This window comes from Linepithema humile, chromosome 7 (genome assembly GCF_040581485.1).
Source record: "Linepithema humile isolate Giens D197 chromosome 7, Lhum_UNIL_v1.0, whole genome shotgun sequence".
In the NCBI taxonomy this organism is placed as follows: domain Eukaryota; kingdom Metazoa; phylum Arthropoda; class Insecta; order Hymenoptera; family Formicidae; genus Linepithema; species Linepithema humile.
The window spans coordinates 15,007,291-15,031,419 of NC_090134.1; the positions used below are offsets into that span (position 1 = coordinate 15,007,291).

General features: G+C 29.1%; 3 protein-coding genes across 11 annotated transcripts; 1 reads left to right on the plus strand and 2 right to left on the minus strand.

The window, feature by feature from the left end:
• Positions 1–4,403: 4,403 nt before the first annotated feature.
• On the minus strand, positions 4,404–5,764 carry LOC105674255 (solute carrier family 66 member 2). 4 transcript variants are annotated; one of them, XM_012370456.2, is made up of 5 exons: positions 5,574–5,764; positions 5,292–5,428; positions 5,117–5,194; positions 4,978–5,053; positions 4,404–4,853 (listed from the first exon to the last, which is right to left on the minus strand). In XM_012370456.2, the coding sequence occupies exons 1-5, from the start codon at positions 5,762–5,764 to the stop codon at positions 4,661–4,663; spliced, it is 675 nt and encodes a 224-aa protein (XP_012225879.1). In that variant the 3' UTR covers positions 4,404–4,660. The 4 variants fall into 4 exon arrangements, with proteins under 4 accessions (XP_012225879.1, XP_012225878.1, XP_012225877.1 ...); XM_012370455.2 differs by having other exon boundaries at positions 5,117–5,221; XM_012370454.2 differs by having other exon boundaries at positions 4,978–5,194.
• Positions 5,765–6,371: 607 nt separating this feature from the next.
• Positions 6,372–8,025, plus strand: jagn (jagunal). Of its 2 annotated transcripts, none has more exons than XM_012370457.2 (4): positions 6,372–6,513; positions 6,744–6,885; positions 7,116–7,331; positions 7,655–8,025. In XM_012370457.2, exons 1-4 carry the CDS (start codon positions 6,422–6,424, stop codon positions 7,781–7,783), a joined length of 579 nt encoding a protein of 192 aa, XP_012225880.1. In that variant the 5' UTR covers positions 6,372–6,421; the 3' UTR covers positions 7,784–8,025. The 2 variants fall into 2 exon arrangements, with proteins under 2 accessions (XP_012225880.1, XP_067214675.1); XM_067358574.1 differs by having other exon boundaries at positions 6,458–6,589.
• A 476-nt stretch (positions 8,026–8,501) lies between these two features.
• Positions 8,502–23,748, minus strand: magu (SPARC related modular calcium binding-like protein magu). 5 transcript variants are annotated; one of them, XM_012370445.2, is made up of 13 exons: positions 23,668–23,690; positions 23,412–23,583; positions 20,860–21,002; positions 20,472–20,780; positions 16,179–16,338; positions 15,566–15,940; positions 14,644–14,868; positions 11,746–11,826; positions 10,774–10,863; positions 10,381–10,614; positions 10,054–10,226; positions 9,469–9,634; positions 8,502–9,338 (listed from the first exon to the last, which is right to left on the minus strand). In XM_012370445.2, exons 4-13 carry the CDS (start codon positions 20,553–20,555, stop codon positions 9,259–9,261), a joined length of 1,668 nt encoding a protein of 555 aa, XP_012225868.1. In that variant the 5' UTR covers positions 20,556–20,780; positions 20,860–21,002; positions 23,412–23,583; positions 23,668–23,690; the 3' UTR covers positions 8,502–9,258. The 5 variants fall into 5 exon arrangements, with proteins under 5 accessions (XP_012225868.1, XP_012225869.1, XP_012225870.1 ...); XM_012370446.2 differs by having other exon boundaries at positions 11,746–11,796; positions 23,668–23,689; XM_012370447.2 differs by lacking the exon at positions 11,746–11,826 and having other exon boundaries at positions 23,668–23,686.
• Positions 23,749–24,129: the final 381 nt, after the last annotated feature.

Sequence of the window (24,129 nt, forward strand, 5' to 3'; positions counted from 1 at the left end):
AGTACAACAATAATAAAACCGCCTAATCTCTTTACGCTTGTCACTCGTTATGCCTAGTGGCACCATTACACGAGTGTAACCATGTACAGACACAGAATCTCTGTGTGAGAATCGCTACATCAATATGGCGGAAAGCAGTCCCCCCCGCACGCTTGAATTACCATCCCCTCTCGCCGAAACTAGGACTTTAGACTCAGTCCCTCTATTCCTTAGTCCGTGGTTTACATCGTCAAAACGTTAGGACGTGTATTAAGTTTGGTGCGCACCAATGTTTTAGTACGGATGCGTTTACATCGAACGTACTAAAGGAAAAAAAATAATATGAATATAATTCATGTCGATTGCCTTCTAGTGGTGATATTTGGAATTACAATTCGCTCGAATTTATTCTTGTTTGGTAAGTAAAGTACATTATTTATTTGAATAAAAACGAGAAAATATGAATAATAATTGTATGTAAAAGTGTATGGCCAGGTTTTAAATGTATTAAATATTAAATGTATTAAAATTTACAATATAATCGAAAAAGACGCATAATGATTACGATAAGTAATCTTCTCCCCCATTTATTCCTTTTCTATAAGACATTTTAATATAATATCGTTTGAGAAAGACCAAAGGTTAATGATAATACCGGTTTTAATTGAGGTTATGCTCAATGCTAGATTCTTCCCAAAATGCGTTTCGTGCGTTTACATCATCATTTTTATCATTTGATACGCGTATCAGTTTAGTACAATACTCCTGCTTGATACGCTCGTACCAAATTGATCTGGCAGCGTTTACATACGTACTAAATATTTAGTACGAATTTTGTACGAATATAGTACCTGATACGCGTAAAAAGTGCACGATGTAAACTAAGCCATTGTAAAAAATCTGTTCGGCAGGCAATGTGATAAAATGAAAATTCTAGAACGGGGCTGACAAAATCAAGATCTATAGAGAGAAGATTACCTCATGCGCAAAGAGGGACGAGGGGCAAGAGGGGCTAATGCTGTGTGGGGCGAGCGGCAAGAGGGGCAAATGCTGAGCGGGGCGAGCGGCAAGAGGGACAAATGTTGAGCGGGGCGAGCGGCAAGAGGGGCAATGATGATCTCATCGTCAAACAGTAGCTGTCTCTCTCGCACGCTTTAGTGTTTTCTCTCTCGCTTTTTTAATATAGAAATGCTTTGAGTTTTTATCGAAAAAATACTTTTATTTTGTAAAATATTGATAGCACTGGAAATTACGTAATAAAAATTGAAAAGTAAATTAGAAAGGCGCTATAAATTACATATATTGCAAATTATAGCGCTAGATATTTAACGTTTATAATGTTAAATATCGCTGCAACAGATGCATTTGTAATACAAATTGCTTTGTACTCGTATTTAGACTGTAATATCAATGAAAATAAAATATAATTTGGGGATATACACAAAAAACATCATTTGTAAAGTAGTAAAATAAAAGAAAAAATAGTACATATTTAAAAATTATTTTTAAAATAATATTTACTGTTTATATGCATTATTTACAAAAGAAATACTATAAAGAAATTTATTTTTTATATTTAATTGTGAAAACCTCAAAAATTGTCAAGAAATTGTAACTGAAATTCATAAATGTAAATACAATTCTAGGATAATATAAAAAGCATCATACACAAATTTATTATGATACAAACTTAAATAATGAAATTGTAATATATGTTTCAACATTGCAAATGTGAATATTTATATGATAAAATTTACAAAGTGTTAACAATTTTCAAATATTTGCTAATAAAATATTATTGAAATGTTTCTGTTGAAATCTTAAAATAATTCTTTAAAACAAATATGATGGGGTATATATTAAGAATCATTAAATACGCGGCAACATTGTGATTATAAAATTTTATAAGTATCTATAATAAAAATTAAGTATAATAAATATAATAAGTATATAAGTATAATAATAAAATTTTTATAAGTATCTATAATAATAAAAATACATATATGTTATATTAATCTGTTAATATAAAAAAATTATTAATTAATTTAACGCAAATAAATTTCTTTATATTAACAGATTAATACAACATATATGTATTTTTATTATTATAGATACTTATAAAAATTTTATTATTATACTTATATACTTATTATATTTATTATACTTAATTTTTATTATAGATACTTATAAAATTTTATAATCACAATGTTGCCGCATATTTAATGATCCCTAATATATACCCCATCATATTTGTTTTAAAGAATTATTTTAAGATTTCAACAGAAACATTTCAATAATATTTTATTAGCAAATATTTGAAAATTGTTAACACTTTGTAAATTTTATCATATAAATATTCACATTTGCAATATTGAAACATATATTACAATTTCATTATTTAAGTTTGTATCATAATAAATTTGTGTATGATGCTTTTTATATTATCCTAGAATTGTACTTACATTTATGAATTTTAGTTACAATTTTTTGACAATTTTTGAGGTTTTCACAATTAAATATAAAAAATAAATTTCTTTATAATATTTCTTTTGTAAATAATGCATATAAACAGTAAATATTATTTTAAAAATAATTTTTAAATATGTACTATTTTTTCTTTTATTTTACTACTTTACAAATGATGTTTTTTGTGTATATCTCCAAATTATATTTTATTTTCATTAATATTACAGTTTCATTAATATTACAGTACATTAATATTACAGTCTAAATACGAGTACAAAGCAATTTGTATTACAAATGCATCTGTTGCAGCGATATTTAACATTATAAACGTTAAATATCTAGCGCTATAATTTGCAATATATGTAATTTATAGAGCCTTTCTAATTTACTTTTCAATTTTTATTACGCAATTTCCAGTGCTATCAATATTTTACAAGATAAAAGTATTTTTTCGATAAAAACTCAAAGCATTTCTATATTAAAGGAGCGAGAGAGAAAACACTAAAGCATGCGAGAGAGACAACTACTGTTTGACGATGAGATCCACGGACTAAGGAATAGAGGGACGGTGCACAAGCTGTACCGGGGGAGCACGTTTGCGGCGGGGGGGGGGGGGGGGCCGCCATATTCGTTTAGTAATCACCACACATAGAACTCACTATTTGCGTATATGTGAGAAATGAAAGTCAGATCCTGCGCACAATAAACAAAATAGGAAATAGAAATAGAAATAATTATTAAATATTAGAAATAAGAAATTGGAATTATTTATTTTAAAAATAAAAAGAATAGAAAAAATTAATGCATAAATTAAGAAATAAGAATTGGAACTAATTAATATATTTTATTCTCTTAGATGTAAAATAATTTCTCTTTTTAATATTAAATGTTTATTGCTATTTCTAATATTTTGTCTACTGTATGCAGAGCCTCAGAGTAATAAAAATTAAAGTATTTTATAAAATTTATAATACAACAATAATAAAATCGCCTAATCTTTTTATGCTTGTCATTCGTTATGTCTAGTGGCACCACTACACGAGTGTAACCATGTCACAGACACAGAATCTCTGTGTGAGAATCGTTACATCAATATGGCGGAAAGCAGTCCCCCCCGCACGCTTGAGTTACCATCCCCTCTCGCCTAAACTAGGACTTTAGACTCAGTCCCTCTATTCCTTAGTCCGTGATGAGATCTCATTGCCCCTCTTGCCGCTCGCCCCGCTCAGCATTTGCCCCTCTTGCCGCTCGCCCCGCACAGCATTAGCCCCTCTTGCCCCTTGTCCCTCTTTGCGCATGAGGTAACCTTCTCTCTATAGATCTTGGGAAAAAGTGGCCCTTAGAATTTTATGAAGAATCTAGTATTAAAAACTTTTCCACCAGTTCTGATACACCCTGTATATAGTTTTTTTCATGTAAACAATGTGCTTCTCGTGATTTTGCAAAACTGTGAAATTTTTTGTAAAATTGCATTAGATAAATTGATAAATTATATTATTGACATTTACATAAGATATGATAATTTCATACATTTTCTGCACTGAAAATAAAATACAATTTTATACTAACGCTTTAGAGAGAAAGTACAGTCAAAAAGTAGAGGATGAGAAGCAAAGCTTTTTATAAAAAATGTAAACTACGGTTCAAATTATGCATTCAAATTAAAAGAACTGGTAGAGAGTCCTCAAAATTTAGTTCTATCATACCATCCAATCGAGACGGATCGTTTATAAAATTGACAGAAAACTACCAATTATTAACACGCTGCAGATTATTGTTGTATGAACATTTAAGCAAAAGTTTTTGTTTCAAAAGCAAGTGTGAAGCAGAATAAAAAAGGCAATAAAGTTTTTTGTTTTCAGGCGCACAAAGATTTTTCATCACTTTTATTTCTTTTTTATATATCGATTTCTGGTAATAATTGAAAATAAGCAAAAGTTAGGAAAAAGAAATCAAAACACATTGAAAAATCTTTATTTGTTTAAAAGTGAAAAACTTTTACATGTATGTACATACATACGTACATACATACATACACACATACATACATACATACATACATACATACATACATACATACATACATAAATCCACAATTTGCATAATTTGTATAAAAATATATTATTTTTATTTTTCATTAGATTGGCATTAGATTGGCATTAAAATGTTAAAATTTGTATATATAAAGCTATGCAAAAATGATATTGGACAAGCATCAATCTGCTCTTGTAGGAGCTCTTGTATGTACAGAGTTATTAGTTTTGTAAAGATATACTTGTGCTAAGATAGCAATGTCAATCGTGACTTGAAGAGCACCGCACACTTGGAATTGTATAGGAGTATCCCTCAAGACAAAGTAACACGTCTTGAAAATATCTCCCACAGTCCACATAGCTACCATAGCAATACTGAAAAAAAAAAGAATTTCTCAAATAAATAATGTATATACAATTTCTTATATATATGTATATATATAAGAATTCTTATATATATATATGTATATATATATATATATGTATAAATTTTGTTTACCTCATTCCTACAGTAGACTTATTAGCTGAATTACGTAAAAATTGAGGAACTCCTAGCATGGCTTCAATTAATAATGCTAAGAACCCAATAATTTCAATAAATATTGGTATATCCATAAATAAATACATTGATACACTACCTATACTGGCAAATAAAATCATAAAACCCAGGTAGGACTTGAAATCAGTCCATTTCCAAAAAAACCTAGCATCCAAATCTGTGAAATTAAAAGATTCAGTATCATCTGCAAGTGCAAACATTAAAAATAATTAAGTAGAGTATTTCAACTTGAAAGGTTAATAAATTAAACTTACCTGTAAGTACGCGTTCCTTTACTTTAATTATCTGTGTTCTGTTTTGCACATTAATGCAAAGCTTAATCATAACAAACATTGCTACAATCATAAGCATACTTTGCAATAAGAGTGGAAGCTCATAGTGTTTGCCAAACCTGTAACGAAAATATGTAAAATGTGTAAGAATACCTCACTCATATTGCATAATAGTAAACACATTCAGAAATATATATATAAAATCAACATGACACAAGAAAAAAGGATACGTATGTGATAAATTACTATCTAGCAAGTACAAACCAAAATAGTATACGAAGTGTATTAGCGACCAGAAGGGTGAGACAAACATAAAGGGAAAATCCTTCTGCATCTTCTTTTCTTTTGATCTCCTTGTATTGTGGCACATAAGGTACAATTGCACCAAAAATCATCGCGCCGGATGCAACACAATTGGTTATATTTTTCAAGTTCAACTCGTATGTGCCGTCCATATTTACGAGCTTCTATTTCTAACATATCTTGCGTTATCACTGATAAATTATATCACAAAGACAATAATTCTACATACGATTGGTATTATTTTTGTAGGTTATAAGTTCAACTATATACGTCGTTCTCGTTCTTCCATCGATAATATATACCACACAAGAGCGTAACTACGATTGATAATGTATTATTACATTCCATTTAATTTTTAACTGACACTGATAACCTTAATCTTATTGGCAAAAAAAAAAGACTATGATATTGGATCAAATTTCATCTTTGACGTGTCGACATTTTTGCTCCAGACAGTTCGTTCACGCTTTCTTATATTTTCCTTCTTGGATTGTCAACATAATATATAATAATATAATAGTATAATAATATAATAATATAAAACTAAATCATAAAATTAATACTGAATTACGGGCTAACTGTTCAAATACTGTTAGTCACACAAAGGTCGATAAAGTCAACTGTCTTTAATAGTACGTCGTCGGTGTCCGAGCCATGAGGCATCAACCATTCCCACTGGGTTACGGAAAGTTTAAAAATAGTAGAATACGTGGTGGTGAACTGCCGCATAAACTGCCTCAGATTTCGATTCTTGGATTGAGCAAGTTTTAGTACCTTGTATTTGAAATAGACTACTAGGCTTCCCAATTATGGCTTCGAAAGTTACGCTTTCTCAAGCTCTAGGAACAGATGGGAGTGATTACAGTCACAGACAGAAAATCGCCGCGCATTACCAAGTCAGGTGAGAAAATCCAAAAACGTGCGATCATTTTTAAAGGTCGGCTGCAAGATTCGCAAATTTTATTGATCAATAACAGGTTAATATAAATCTGCATTTAATTAAACGTTTCTGTTTTGATGACTTGTTTACACTGTGTATATATATGTATTATGATTGCTATGCAATAAAATGTGTACAAAATATCAACTTTTATCACTTTTTATTATTGTTGATACTGTGCTTATTTTTAGTGCAACAAATAAATCAAGATTGAAATATTGTATATTCTTCCACTATCTATTACTTGTTCTCATGGCTGCCAAGCTGTCCGCAGATATATTAGATCGTTGTGATATTTTCATCTTAGAAATAGAGGAGTTGCAGGTACCACAGGTATAGTAAAGAATATCTTAATTGTGTCTATAGACCCTTTAAAATATAAACCCTTTAAAATAATCATTGTGCGTGATTTGGCTAAAAATTAATTTTAAGAGAGTATATGTGTTATATAAACATATGCTTTATATATTCTTTTTCGTTTGTAATATTTAGTCTTGCTTTTTTTTGTACCATATATATATATTAGTACTTCTTTGATAACTTTATCATTTCTTTTATTTCAGCCATTATGGTGGGAATACATATGGAGCACTAGTTTACTACTATCTTTCTTTGCTCTCTCAGCGATTAAAAAAAATAGTCTTAAAACATTGCAGAAATATATGATAAGTATCGTTGTGCTAGGTTTGGGTCCATTGATTTATGCCATTGTTTATTACTTCAAAGATGTTTGGACATATTTAACTATAGGTAAATCTGAGGACATCCTACTGTGGCAGGTATTTTCAGAATCATTAACTTTTCTTAACATGTGCTGCATTCATTTTATATAATTTTTCATTCATGCAGTAAAATTTCTTTTATAAAGCATGTTTATATAAAATAATAAACATAATCAAAAAGGAAATGTAACATAAAATGTGTTATAAAACAAAAATATGAATAAGAAATATGAAATATTTTATTTTAAATAGATTGAATGAAAAGTTATTGATAATTTATGCAGCACAGAACATGTTAATTAAATTCCATAAGCAAAATTGCAATGCAAAGTAAATTAAATTTTTCCAAGATTTTATATATTGTATGGTTTCTTTTTCAGGGTTTACCATATGGCGTACTTTGGTACGCCTTTATTCTTTTAGCTTCGCAAGTTCATTGTTTCTCTTTGTATTTCTCCTGGAATCTACTGGTTGCTTGGAAAACACGAGGTGCGAAGAAAGTGGACTAAATCTCACAGATAATTGTGATTCTTGATAAACTGTAACATAGTTTATAAAAACTATGGCTATTACAGAATGAACTATATTTGTTGTTTATGATAAAAAAAAAGAAAGAAAAAAAACAGGGATATACAATTATTACACAAAAAATGGCATTCAAAATGGTGTACAATATATTAAAATGTACATAAATGAAAGAAACATTAATGTACTTATATGTATATATGAAAATATACATTACTTAATTAGATTTATACTTTTTTAAATAATGAAGTTTATGAGTTCTTATTACGAGATATTTTCCATATTTCCGTTGAATAACAAAACAATACATTTTTACAATGCGTTATCATTTTCATAAAAAGAGGGTATCTCAAGTGTTATAACGGTAAAAAACATAATATACTCTAAACAAAACTCAGGTAGAAAAAATATATAAAAATTTTTAAATTATATTTTGTGTTAACAAAAATGATTTGAATATCACATTTATTGTAGTATTAATTGTATAGAAGAATACCATTTTTCTTATTAATAATTTTTAAATTAAATACTATATTTTTTTATAGTTAATTTTTTATAGTGAATACAATTAAGGACAATTTAAATTGTAATCTGTACTGAATTCTTTGGTATTCAAAATCATAATATTAAATTAATCCAAAGCAAAAATTAATAACTATCACTAAAGTAATTATTGAAATAAGATTATATAATATTTACTGATTGCAGTAATAAAATTTATTTATTTTTTTATATTTGCAGTCAATCCTTATTACATGAATGCGAATATTTGAGTTTCTATACATGTACCATTTATGTGTACATGTTTAGAATGAAAAATCTAATATAAGCCAGATATCAAAATACAATTACTAATCATTGTTAATAATAATATAATTACTAATAATTATTATTTATACAATTGTTAACAAAAATGAAAATATTTTTATAAACACTTTAAGAAGCGTCTTGCGTTTCATTAACGTGAATAATACACTTTTTTTATATGAAATTTAAATGATAAGGTGCATTTTCTAGAATGTATGTAGTTCTCTCAGTGCTTTTCGATTATCTCCAAGTTCTCAAAGCCTCTTTGATAACTATGAAAATTTACCTAAGGCTATCAGATTTAACAGTGATTGAAATCACCCTCAATTTGACTTCTATGATTTCTCGTAATTTGTAATTAGTAGTTTTGGGGTATTTTCTATATATTACTCAGCTATATTCATTAGCACATAAAATAAATGCTATTTTGTGCGGCTACTATTTATTAGCAACCACATTAATTATTTCCTTATAAAATCGCCAACATTCTTTATTACAAAATAATAAATTGTGTTCAGACTATCCTGATTTTTAATCAATCATATCGTTTTTGGCGCGCGTAAGAATTAATTCTTTTTCAATCAGAATTAATCTGAAGTTATAAGTTTATGGTCCATAATTAGAACCTAGTCTTTATTATCACATTATGTTATTAATCACCATAGAGAATTAAGTCTATTGGATTTGGACCTCTCCTCGGTGTACTCGTTGATGTTTTCTCTGGATCGTTGGCTAAAACATTCGGAATTTATAATTATCGGGCAATGGTATTAGAAATAGAATGTTTTATTTGTCCAAATTTGTTAACCAATTTCTTTAATTAAATAAAGCTTGAATATACAATAAATAAAAGATATATTACCTGTTGCTGGATGCTGAATATTAAGACAGCTGTACCATTCTGTCATACTGATTTTTCTGTCATTATTAATGTCACAATATCTTGGTAATTTTTTACCGCACCTTCGAAGCTGCATATTATTTGCCACCATTGTGCGAAAACTTTTCCATTCTTTCCTTTCTAAGACCTGTGAAATATGATAATTAGGTATACGAATTAATGTTGCCTATGAAAACAACTAACTTTATCAACGTTGAATGTACATCTATTATTTTTTGTGATTTTTATTATTTATATACAAAATATAAATGGAAAGGATAAAATGTACATAACTGCAAATAGAATAATTCTTCTTAAAAAAATAAATCAAAGTTGTAAAATAATGTTTTCTTATGAGATTTTGTTTTCAATCAATTTTAAAAACCGAAAAAATGAAGATTATTTTGCCAAAAATACAAATATGATAGCAATATATCATTTCACTAATATTCAGATAACATGCATGTCTAAAAAATATCTCCAAAACATCCAAAAAACGTCAGAACGTCTTTTGCACATAAATATTAGTTGAGGAGATAAAAGCTTTTGTCGAATATTTTTGTATACCTTGTTTTTATTGTTATCAAGCATCACAAAATGCCATGTAGCTATATGTTCTTCTTTAGAAGTTTGCCATTTAGCGGTGGTTTCGTCAGAATCGGTGTTGGATGCCATCATTTTCTCCAGCATGAGATTCATCAAATCCCGAAGAAATTGTTGTTTCTTCATTTCTGGACATCCTGCCAACGTCAACTAATATTAATCAATATATCATAAATTTTTATATTTTGTGTATATAACAATATTGAAACAAGCTTAAAGTTGTTTACAAAATAAAGAGATTTTAAACTTAAAAATTTATGAGTTACATTTCTAAAATTTTGTCATGATTACCTTTCATAGGTCTACTGGGAGTTGGGACTGGATAACAATTTGGCGTGTGATCTTTCGAGGATGTGCCTGGTATTGGTTTACCTGTGTCCTCATATACGCACCAGCAATAACCCGAATAACATTGCACCCGACGATACCTTCCATCGGACGTGCAATCTGGAATATAATATTTGCCTTTCGAATTTTTCTTCTGATCTTCCAATGCTGATTTTTGATCCGATATGCAATCGGCCGCTGCAAGAAAAAACATGAAGAAATAATCATAGTTTATGATTATATAAAAATACAACTACAGTAGTGTCCGGACAATGCACTGTGTAAACGTCTTTTAGTCATTATAAGAACTTATCGCTAACTCCCTTCTTTCTTATAAAATATAAAATCGCCAATTACCATCGCTCTCCTCCGTAGTATCCTTAGTATCCGAAACATCGTCATTAAATATCGATAGAGAATGAATAGGTGCTGGACTGCCTTTCAAAACTGTGAAAGATACATAGATTTGTCACAAACTTATTCGTTCTGATTCTTATTCGTATTTGAAACAGGATAATCAAATTCGGATTGTTCTGTAATGAAATCAGAATATTAATTTATTTTTACCCTTCTCGTTCTGTGTTTCGTATTATATAATAGATATGTTGAACAAGAGTTCCATTTATATATATTATATATATATGCATTTTTATATGTGTAAATAAAATTTAATTAATATAATCACCTAACTTTTTTTTAGAAATAGGTTTATGTATTTTATACTTTGTGCTTTATTGGCCATATCGCATATTATTTCAAAACTTTTACAATATATAATTATTTAAATATTATATAGAGGGAATATATTATTCAAAGTTTTACTTAATAATAAATTATTAAAGAAGATAATAAAAATATAATAGTAAAGTGTGGAATGCACTTTGTACGTTTAATTTTATTTAAAAAATCGTGTAAGTAATGATAGATTAACAACCGCTATAAATTATCTAATTACAAGAAAAGTAATACAATATTTCCAATTATTCCAAAAATGCATTGTACAAAAATGCATTTTTTACGTATAAATCAATTAAAAGATGTAGATCAAAATTACGAAAGTTATTATATTTTTATGTTTTAAGCATAAATAATTATAATTGTAAATTAGTATAAAGAAAGTTTTGTATTTTTATATTTTCTAATTTATGCTAAACAAACTTTTTAGTAGAAAGTGTTGATTTTTATTGGATTCATAAAATTTCTTATTAAAAATAAAATAATTTTAATATTGTTGAAACTGGCAGGGTTGCGTTGCTATAATAAAAATTAAGCTTTTCCTCGAAAAATAAATGTCGCAGCGCGCTTTCGATGCGCAAGACTGGGACTCACCTTGGTCCGTGGGCCGTGTCCTTTGGGCCTCAGGGACCTCAGAACGCTCGTCTGCAGGGTTCAGCGACAAGAACAAACGTACTAAATGATAACAATGATGTCACTCAGCCGACCGGCCTTACCTACATATGTACAATTTTTGTTTTGTGTCATTCACGCATCGCAGGATTTTTTTAGCACATCAGCGAGCAGAAGATTATTGATAATTCCGCAACGATAGAAATTTCATGAACACATGAAACACAACATGCACGTTAACATTAATCTCTAGTACTCATATATATTTGATTCTCATTTTACGAAATGTAAAAGATGATTTCAATCAAGGCAACGTTCACGTAGTATGTCTTGATTAATGTTAATGGCTAATGGTTTAACTTTCAAGACTGAATGTGAATTTTTTAGCTAACATTTATGCGATGTTATTCGTATATAGACTGAATTTAATATATTTAATATATTTAATATATTTATATGCGAAATTTACAGTAAATTCTGCATATAAATGTAACATATAATTTATTTGGATTTTTCTGTCTTCCTTACTCGAACTTATATTCAAACTATTGAAATTTTACAATATAAAATAACTGATTTTTTGCTTTGGTATAATGCTTGTGCATGAAAGATTGAAAAATTGAAGATAATTTTATTTTAATTGAAACATATTTTTATTTTAATACTATTTTAAGAAATATTTTTTGGATGTGTGTTTGGATGTGTTTGTTTTAAATGCTACGTTGGACACGATTTAATGATTAAAATATGCTTTAAACATTTATTTTGAACACAAATGTTGAAAATATGATATATTTTTAATTTTTTGTACTCTTAATAAACTTTACAAAACGTTTTTTTTTTTTAATAATATAATAATATCCAAAACAATATTCATAAATAAGAATTTAGGAAACTAGAAGTTACTAGAAGATCTAAAGCTCTAACATTGACTTAGTTTACACCGATTGTTTAGTACGCGTATCAAATACTAAATCTGCTTCTCCGATAGGTATAAATCGTTTAGTGTAAAATCTACACCAATCAAAGAAGCTGATTTAGTATTTGATACGTGTACTAAACAATCGGTGTAAACTAAGCCATTGTACATACGAGGTGTCAAAAAATCCATGTTTTACTTTTCTCAAAATCTATTTAAGTTGAGAATAATTTAAAATTATTTTTATACGACGATTAAAGTTATTAGAATAATGCGTCTCTCTTTAATATAACATCTTTCCATTTTTACGACACCATCTTTCTATTGAGATTATACAAACAATTATTTCAGAAATCGTGTAAATAGTGTGTGGTAGTTCATCTCTTTCTTATCACATCAGTCATAAATAGTAAATCATCTTTGTCGTCATGACGCATAAGCAAGAATTTAACTCGCAACATGAGGTCAATTACTTGAATTTCTTAGTAACCGGTCGCGCGCGCACATCTGTGTAGGCAACTTCCGGCAGGATTCACGAATGTTAAGCAATGTTCAGCAAGTCAACATGACGACATACACGCTGTCCTTGACAAATGTAACATCCTGTTGTGGCGATATTGTCATTAATTTAAATTACGATTTAGACGCCAAAATGATATTCCTTTTCCGGCATTACACTTAACAGAAAATTATCTCATTTCTCTTGTTTCCGGTTAAATTTTTTCTGACTTGTTCATTTCTTCGTATATGCAGGCATAAAAATTTAACGAAAAAAGTCTTTTAAAATAGTTAAAAAATAATTTTACGTAAGAATTTCTTTCAATATTATTTATAGAGAAAAACAAATTGCTTTCGTATATTTTTCAAAAATTAAAGATAAATGTTTGAAAATATTTTACAATACATAAAATATATAATTATGACAAGAAATTTTATTTTGCATTTTTGTTAAAATATTAATTTTTTTCATAAAATTAGTCTTCCAACAACTTTACTCACTCTGCACCTAAAACTTTAATCCAGTTTGCTTTATTGCAAAATGAGCAATCAGATTAAATAATAATATTCACGAAAATAGAAAAATTTTTAAGGCTTATATATCCTACAAATTTCTTATATGTATAAAACATAAGTTATATAATTTCAAAGAATTATATTTTTTTAATGTTTAAAATAAAGCGAAAAATAGTAGAGAAAAGAGTCGACACTTGACAATGTCCATTTTATTTTATGGCGTTACTTTTTCAACAAATATGCGAAAAGTGAATATGCATCTTTTAAATAAAATCTTTTGTTTTTTAAATAAATTAATTAATTTTTGCTCGACATTATCAATTTAAAAATATCGATTTATGTAAAATAAATATTATACAAACTATTTTCTGTATCTTATAATATAATATAAAAAGTACCTCTTCAGATATTTATTTCACAATTAGCTCATCTAATTAGCCTGAACAAGAAAAAATTGCTTTTAGAATCAAAAGATTCATCCTTTTAATTGTATTTTTATAAAGTTTATAAAGTCCATAAAATATCCGTATGCCGATTATTCCCTACATTTTAAGTTAGTGCTTTAAAATGTAATAAATATTTAAAGAAGCAATTGATTTCTTTTCGAAATAATATTGTAAATATCATAAATATGGGCAAAATTATTATTTTGGGCATATTTTTGACTTTTTGACTTTCTTAAAATCCTGAGATATGATACACATACCTTTATGCATGGAGGCCGGATTTGAATTCGATGTATGAAAAAAAGCTATGAAAAACTACTTTTTTTTAGACAGAAAAAAATATCTAATTTTGCAGGCCAATGTAATAAAAAAATGCATACATTAATGTTTTTTTTTTTTTTTTTTTTTTTTTAAAGAAATTGCGTCTGCATGCTTGTCGTATACGCTGTCCACCATTCCAACTAGAATAAAACAAACACATGCAATGTATGTATAACTTACGAGTGAAATCGTTTGCGAGACAAGCACCCCATTCCTGCCTGGATAGCTTTAAATCCCGATCTAGGTCGCACGTGCGAGCAAATGTTCGTGCGCATTTCTTCGGTCTCACCGCTTTCTTAGCGAGCCTTCGGAGCTCCTTGTACTCTGCCCTGTCTAAGAATCCGTCCCCATCTTTGTCCAAGGTTATAAATTTCCATGACAATATCTGCTCAACATTCTTATCATCTATTGACAGATAAGCAACAAATATTTGAGAATTTATATAATTTTGAAAATTATACTAGCTTTTTAGAATAAGAGCATTGTGTCTATTGATTTTTTAAACAGTAAAACAATACGAATTGAAGAAAATTATTTTAAAAACCAAATCAGCTAGAACTTGATTTTACAAGTTTAAACACGTTCCGTGCCGAGCCGTTTTTACGTGACTTTCGAGTCAGGCTGCATATATCACCGATGGCCCACGCTGGCGCATTTATTATTTGAGCACAAACCCACGTGTATATTATGCGAAATTTAAAATTGAAAAATGTATTATCAAAATAAAAATTTTACAAAATGTAGTGTAGAATAAAAGAAATAAGTTATAAAATATTTTAGATAATGTATTTGTTTGTATTCAAAATACTAAACGGCCTGAAATGGAAAGTTCTACGTGTGCCACCGCGAAAAACTAAATGTGTTAATATGACTTTTTAAAAAACATTTTTAAATGTAAAAACACTTTGAACAAAAAAAAAAAAAAATTTTTGCACTTTTAAGATAAATTAAAGTTAAATTCTTATTTTTTATATTTTTAAAACTGCTCATCATGAAAAGTTAATGTTAGCTAACTTTGTTTCTCACATTAATTAGATTAATCATGTTAAACTAGGTAATTAATTAATAATTTTTAAAAATTCTTTTATTTTATGCCACTCACCATCAACAGATATGTTTATTCGCCTGTATTCAATCTTGAAATTCTCAATAAGATTTTCGTGAAATTTAGATTTCTCGGAACGATCGCAAGTATTCCTATGTCTGTTACTGACATATTGTCTGCGCTGTTTCCAACTCGGCGAGCGTCGTCTTTGGCCGTTCCTAGTGGATGCAGCAGATCTGGAACCGAGTTTCGAACATCTCGGTTTTTGATGTCTTACCGACGTATCGGGCAACGGCCGGCCTTGCTTCGTTACACACCAACAATATCCACTCTCCATGTGACATTGTACCGGCGCATATGTTCCATCGCTTCGGCAGACAGGTTGTGCGCCCGATCGAGCGGTTAATCTTGCTGAAAAACACGCTGGTGTTTCTGGATATAAAAATATTGTCAGGTGTTTGCAAACTTAACTTTCAATATTGTTCTATTATAAATGATAATAATATATAAATTAGAAAATTAAATTTAAAAATATTTTTATGTTAAATATCTCTCTCTCTCTCTCTCTCTCTCTCTCTCTCTCTCTCTCTCTCTCTCTCTCTCTTCATGTGTATGTATGTATACCCTTATGCGTATGTGTATGCGGCATTAAGGAATGTAGAAGACAAACCTGGGCAAGATCCGGTGTGTTTAATAAGAATAGATATTCCTTGACATTGTTTAGAAATGACTTGACATTGACTGGAATATGTAATTCCGTCACTTCCGCACACTGGCGTATTTCCACCACCGTTCATCGTGCATTCAGCTATCCTCTTCCTGCACTCCTTCTGTAATAAAGAAAAATTGTAATACATTAGATGATAGGCTTGTTCTCTGATAAACTTTTGCTTACCTTCATTTTTGTTACATTAATATCAAATGAATAATGTATTCGCAAATATTGTAATTAAACATATTCATTATAAATTTATTATACAAAATAAGCTATATACCCAATTAGAAAAAATTGTCATTCTTGTAGTGATATATTCAAAAATCTATAATTTTATTAATCGGACAATTGTGGGAGCGCAAGAGAGAGAAAATGTTTAATTTATAGAAATTCATCTAATTACGAATAAAAATGCGGTAACAAAGGGAAAAGAGAAAGAAAAATTGGACTACTCCTGTCAGAAGAATGACGACTTGTAAGTTACAATTTTAATTTTAAAGACAGAGCACATTCTTAAAAGTAAACTGATTGTTGCTCAAGGTGCTGATTTAACGTTAAGCTCTGGCTTACCCTCACTTTTAAAAAACATATTTAGAAAAAAGTAAACCAAATAAAAGCAAATATACCGGAATTCTTTTGCTATTTTCTGCTCTAACATCTTGCAAAAAGAGAGATTACGAAGAAAATTATGTACGTTAAAAGATACAAATAATAGGTGGTATTAGCTTTTGTCCAAGAATAAAGTATACATTAAATTAATCAATTGTTTTCGGCGTTTTTGGAATTAAAATACTCTCTTATTGCTCTCAATATCGTACCGAATTTATTACGCAATACCTAATTTCCCACGATTTTTAACTTTTCGATGCCTTCTCGTCAGCTTTCTGAAATTAAAGTCCTGCTAAATTCAACTATTATAGCTCTCGCGATTATATGAGAATGCATAGAATATCACATTCTGTATATCACTCTGTATACCGATATTAAGGTCTCATACCTGTACGGAAATCATACCTGCATAAGACACATACCTATCAGTGTGATACAGGTACTTGCGAAACCGGTCCTACCCAGTGTGGAACGGATTATGAGTAGACGAGTGGGTATTCGTATGCCATGTTGCCGTGTGTGTGAAGCTGGCATATTATTTCATGGAAACTCATTAATTATTGAAAGTTCTGCCTTCATTTCTAATAGTTCTAAAGTGACGGATTAAGCAAGTAGTTTTAGTTTCATAAATAAAAAAATGGCTTAGGACAAATTGAGAGACGCCATGGTTCGTAAGCTGCGTCTCAATTTGTCTTAAGGCATTTTCTTTGATTTATGATCAGAACTATTTGTTTAATCCATCAGGCACTGCAGAATTATTAGAAACTCTTAATAATTAATGAGTTTCCACGAAATGATACGCTAGTTTTACACACACCATGTTGCCCGATTGTTTCTCTGAATATAATTCATATCAAAATTTAATAAATATTGGCTCTTATATTTTGCTCTTACAATAAGAAAGAACAAGAAAAATTGTAGAGAAAGTCTGATTATATATTATAAAGTTAAAGTCATTGATATAAAATATGAATTTTTCTTTCTTCTTTTTATCATTCACTAATTATCTATATAACATTCACGAATTTATGCGGAAAATAATAAAAAAATTAAAGTTTCGGAAAATTTAAATTAAAACTCAATTGCTACTTTATTGTGCAGTTTCATTCCTCGCAAATAGGATTAACCGCAACGAAGTTAGCTATGGATATGATATGGTAAAGCTGCAAGTAATCAATGGCGCAGCGTAGCACGATAAGCCGTGTTTATAATTAACTAAAAAAAAATTATGGCGTTCACCGGAACTTTAATCGCAATGTTAGACACGCTGTAAATTTACCTTTCTTCTTTACTCACTGCAAACAAAAGGCCAATTGTATCGTAAGCCGAGATGCCTCAGAGGGATAAAGAGAAACATTTGCATTAAGCGTAAACATCGTTTTCGCGTCTCACGCTAACAATTTAGCAAAGATGGAATAATAGCACAGTTAAATATCTCAGATTTCCAGAAGCACTCTCGAGAAAAGATTCTCAACTAGACCGTTTATGTAATTAAATATATTTAAATTTTTTTCCTTCTTCTTTTTTTTCTTTATTTCGTACATTGAAAGTTAATAATGCTTTCATACATCAAGTTGAATTTCGACGATGGAATGGGCGCACGTTTAGATATTTATAACTATGTTTGACAATTTGGCATCTTTAGGTGTTTAACACGCGAATAAAAAATAAAATCAGAATATTAATAGTAAGTAAATTAGTTAATAAAAAAATTTTATTTTATATTCCTTACCAACAATCGCTTAACACGCAACACCATACAATCGTACATAAATATTTAAACCCGATGTTGTTAAAATTCGATTCAATCTCATGTATTACTGCATTTTCGATATTCCATATATAACCGAAGGTACCCTTTTTCCATTTTAAACTTGTCGCTACAAAAAAGCGTATCTTCAAAAATTCCAAGTTGTATTATCTTCATTTTTGTTTATATTTATCCAACTTGTTATATATACAATCTGATTGTTACAAATATTTAAATTTCAAACATTTGAGCAGTAAGATCCGAGAGAAAACATATTTACAATATTTCTAATGAGTTTCTTTTCTACAGCAATCGTAGGCAAATGAGCAGACGAATCTCCAAAGACTTTAAAGCGTTCTTAAGCGTAAGCGAGTTAATGTTCGGTGATTCCTTCTCCACTTGTTTCTGTGGAGTTTTGATGAACTTAATGTGACTGATGTGATGACATAAAAAGAAGCTCCATATTTTTTAAATTAATCTCAACTATATTTTGTGTAACCGAACATTTCTCTATTAATTATCTTCAATAAACTCTTCAATTGCTCTTCAATTAACATTTATTTTTATCCCATGAGAAAAAAAGCATGATAACAATAATATTTTGAAATTACTCCAGTAAAAAAGTTTTGAAAAGGAAAGTAAATAAATACAATGTTATGAATCATCAATACTACTATGTTTGTAACAAAGTGTATGTTTTGTCTGTGCGTTTTATTGTTGCATTATCAACAGTTATCTTTTATAGGGTGCTGCAGGCAATGATGCGACCGAATGATGCTTCCTATGTAGTTAGACAAAGAAATATTGAGGTTAAAAAGGCTAATTCCCAGAGAGAGAGAGAGAGAGAGAGAGAGAGAGAGAGAGAGAGAGAGAAAAGAGAGAAAAAGAGAGAGAGAGAGACATCAGCCTATCTTCTTTCAAATATTTCTCTGTTTTTGCAATATTGTATCGTTGATTAATGTGCTTGAGTATTCATTTTCCGGTTCATTGCTTAACTAGATGTTTATTTCTTTAAGATGCTTTTATCTTTGTCTGACAACTCAAGAAACATCACCATTGGATCACTATTGCACGCAGCACTTTAGATAATCGTTGATGATACAATAATGAAACGTACGAATGGAACATGCACTCTGTTACAAACACACAGTAGCGCTTAAGATTCATAATGCTAGAGCAAATTTGCTTACTTTTACCATATTGAACAGTGTTGTCAATGAATTTGTCTTCAATTTTTTTTTAATTTTAAATAAATAATATAAGATTTTGAATATAAAAAAGTTCCGTTTTTAAGAAAATTGTTACAACAATGTATAAATAACTTCAAAGTAACACTTAAATAACATTAAAAATTTCACATTAAAAAAACATCGATATGCCCGTCGTTTAATCGTGACGTCACGTCGTATACAGTAAAATTAAAAAAAAATTTATATTAATAATTCTAGAAATATAAATCAATCATATACGATTGTTACCGTTGTGCTTTCTTATAATGTAAATTTATTTTATTATGTTTATAAACAGGTGATATTTTTAAAACTTTCAATAAATTTTAATTAATTATGATTATATTTATTTTATATTATTTATATTAATTAATGATTTTTTACTCAATTACTACAAATATGCAATATTTCTATATTATGTTTTATGTATTATGTATTTTGAAATATATTCAAGGAACTATTTATTGAATAATCTAAACATTTGAGTATGTACAAAATTAAGATTCCATACTTTTAAAGTTAAATATGGTTAACTCAAAGCTGAATTCTTTGATTGTGAAGATTACATTTCGGATAAATATGAAAAATAAAAAGTATCAAATTCTCATAAGATACGTCAAGTTGATGAATAAATAAAGATTAAAAACAAATTTCGATTACCTTAGCTGATATTACGCTATTAGCTGCTGCATGAATGTCGACAACGAGCAAGAAGAGTAAAACGATGCGTATCGGGAACATCATGCCTTCTTCGGAGTATTTTTTCAATTCGTTTTTTGGAGAATAATGAAACACCGAAGGCACTTATCTGAAAAACACGCCCACACACGACACTATTCGCGTACACACTCACATTTCTATGTTCCGATGACACACATGTCTCTGTCCGTTTGCCTTTTTACTTGGTACGTTTCGCGAAAGTTTTCTGACTGACGACGCGAACTTTTTGGATGGTCAAAATACTTGCAGCTGGGAAAAAAGATCCTTTTAGAAGACGGCATTAAGCGTGACCGACTATAGCAAATGCTGCAGAGCGACTGGCACTTACCATTTGTTTGGCTGCTGGAGCAACCTCTGCTCTAGCCTGATATACGCGGCACTCTGCCACTACGACTGCTGCGTGACTCTTTCAATAATGTGGGGTCCCGATCTTTATCGGGATACAGGGATGCGCACGATACTTTCTGTATACTAAAATGTAAAAATATTGCTTTTAATTTATTAGTGTTTTCAACGATTTGTCTTTAAAAATTAGGAATCATATTAAATTTACATCACCTTAAACGTTTAAAATTTTTCATATCTTTTCGTTTTCAAAACTTAAAACATTCAAAAACGATTGAGAAAATTCTATAATGCAATTCGTAAAATTAATAAAATTACCAATTACTACACCAACTATAACCGGAACAGCAAGCGCTAAATTTCATAACGGGGCTATATTTAAAAAAAAAGCAAGATTTTCAATGGAACAGCTTCTTTTGACATTTTTGGAAATGTGGTCCAGGTAGCATAATTAATAAAATAAAATTTATATATTTATAAAAACAATGTAAATTTTTATGAAAACTTTAAATGCATTTTTCTTAAAATGTCTTTTCTAAGCAGTGGGACTAAATCATTTTATCTCATTTATCAATTTTCTTAAAATTTTACATAGATGTTCTTAATCAAATTCTTTCTGATATCAAGAGTTTTTTTTAAATTTAGTCTGTTGCTTTTTTTCTTCATTAGGAAAAGCTTTTTTTAATAACATTTTTCACTATTTTAGTTGCTTATAATTTTCATAATTTTCTAAAATTCGGAAAACAAGTTGAAATAAGCGAAATACAATTTTAAAGTTTGATTATTTCAGTTGCACTTTGTATATTATTGAAAGATTTTTCATATTTAAATATTCCAAGTATCCCAATAACTTAGAATATAGAAATTGTGCACAAGTTTATATGCAAATATCTAAATAATTAGTGGCAAAAGTATTCTCCAGACTCAAAAAATGCTATGTCTAAAATTCGTATATCGTAATCCTATACGTATGTCCAAAATTATTTTAAAAACCAATAATATAAAAAAATCTAAAAATTAAAAAATTTTTAAATTTTTAAAAATCTTATCTGGAACTTAAATTTAACAAAAACATTTTTTCATTTTTATGCATACAAATTAAAAACTGCTAAGATACCGGGATTTAAGAATATAAAAGTTCAAAGATGTGCTTAATATTCAAAATCTATTTAAAAAAGTAAAATTTATATCTTTAACAGAGAAAATGTTAATTCGATTTAATTATTAATTCTTCTTTTTTTTATATGAGCATAAGCAACCTATAATCAAAACGACCTATAATCAAGAGCGAGGAACTTTACAGTGATTGCGAAGGAATAATATTCTCAATAGATTTAGAGTTGTATATCATTTAAACCAGGACCATGCAACTGATCGCTCTATAAGCAATGCCGGGAGCGGCCGTGAAAAGGCCTTGGAGCAGCAAGTTTGATGGGAAAAGGAGGTATAAGTAGTTGGAAAAAGACAAAAACGCTCACAACCGCTGCTGGTCAGTAAGCGGGAGCAGCGTTGCTCAAATTCAGCCAGTCGTACGGTCCTGATTTAAATATTTATCAAGCAGAAGAAACGGCAAAAATCATTGTAATGATTTGAAAATGTATTTTTATGTAGAACGATGAAAAATAATTATAGCAAACATTTTGAAGAAAAACAGAAACATTTAAAAATGTCACAATTTTTTGTGTCTATCATGTTGAGTTCGCATAATCTTCCGGAATTTCTTCATTCATCTTTTGACTGTAGAAAGTCAAACAACCAGTTTGAAGGAAAAAGTAAAAGCACAAAAAAAAATTAAAATGCTTTATTGTCAAAAATTTTTATATATAAAACAATAAAATTTACGTAAAAACTACATGTTTAAGGATTTCTGAGACACTGGAAATTTATTTTCAAAAAAAATATTATTTCTCTATTATAAGAAAATATTATTATGTTTTATAAAAATATTTTCTTAAATTTCAAAGCTTTAATGTGAAATACATATCGAATGATTTCAAAAACTTACTGTGTTTTACGAAAATTCTATAGATAAAAAATACTTTTTTTTAAATGACAGATATATATAATCAATACTGACGATTAGTGTTCAAATAATGCATACACATGTCGTTAACATTTAAGGGGTTAATCCGCATTTTATAATAAATACCTTATAAGGTTCTGTTTAAATAAAAAGCGTGTGAAATTAGCGAATTACAGAAATTACGTTCGGTGGTTATTTTTATTTCTCTACCCCCCCCTCCCCCTCCTACCGATACTGATGCATAGTATGCCGGATGCTATCAAAGATTCATGAGTCATTGAGGAATTTGAATTCCAAACTGGTTATTTGACTGATGGAATGTAACTTTTAACAACGAATAAATCTAAAATTGCAGATAGCTACGAGTGATCGAAATTCGGAAACATCGATAGATGTTTTGGCAGCCAAAAAATTTTATTAACTTAGAAAATTAACTTTCCGGAGGATTTCGTGTCAATATGATATTGTTATATGTTTAAGAGAATGTATCTACACTTAAAAGTTAAAAATACCTTTATTACAATGGTATTAATTCTTATGGAAAATTGTGCACTGCAACACTCAAGGTAAGCTAATCAACAGTTTAGTCATCCACTCTGGCACATCTGTTCATTCAGGTATGCAACGGTTTTCATCTCTCCTTCGATATTCATTCTTCCTTTTTTCCTCTCGTCGCTTTCCCGCCTGTAAAGATGATTCATCGTTGCTTTAGAGATTCTGGATCAAATGACAAGATTAAATTTCTCTATGTAAACACTTTCACCTTACATTTAGTCGTACTGTAATTATTTCTATATTTTGTTGCAAGTTTAATTGTAAAATTTGTTGCAAAAACCGACTGGCTCTACTTATTCCGAGAGATTTTATACTGAAAATACAAAATGTTTTTTTTTTCAATTTTTTTTCTTTCTCTCGAATTAATAAGCAAGTCATCTCTTTGAAGCTCCACAAATGCATTGCACAGAAAAGTAAAAATGATACATTTATTGTCAACCAAAGACACAGTTGCGCAATAATAATGACTTAATAAAAACTTTTTAACGTTTTACTTTACAATAGTTCCTACAGAATTTTTATTTTATTTTTACTTTATTTTATCCTAATAAATGAAAAAAATAAGATAATGATTTACAAATAAAGTTACTAAAAAACATACCATTAAACTTCTGCTGAATCGCATAATATTTGTTGGAGAACCCGCATTTCATCTTTGAATTTGCGATACTTGTA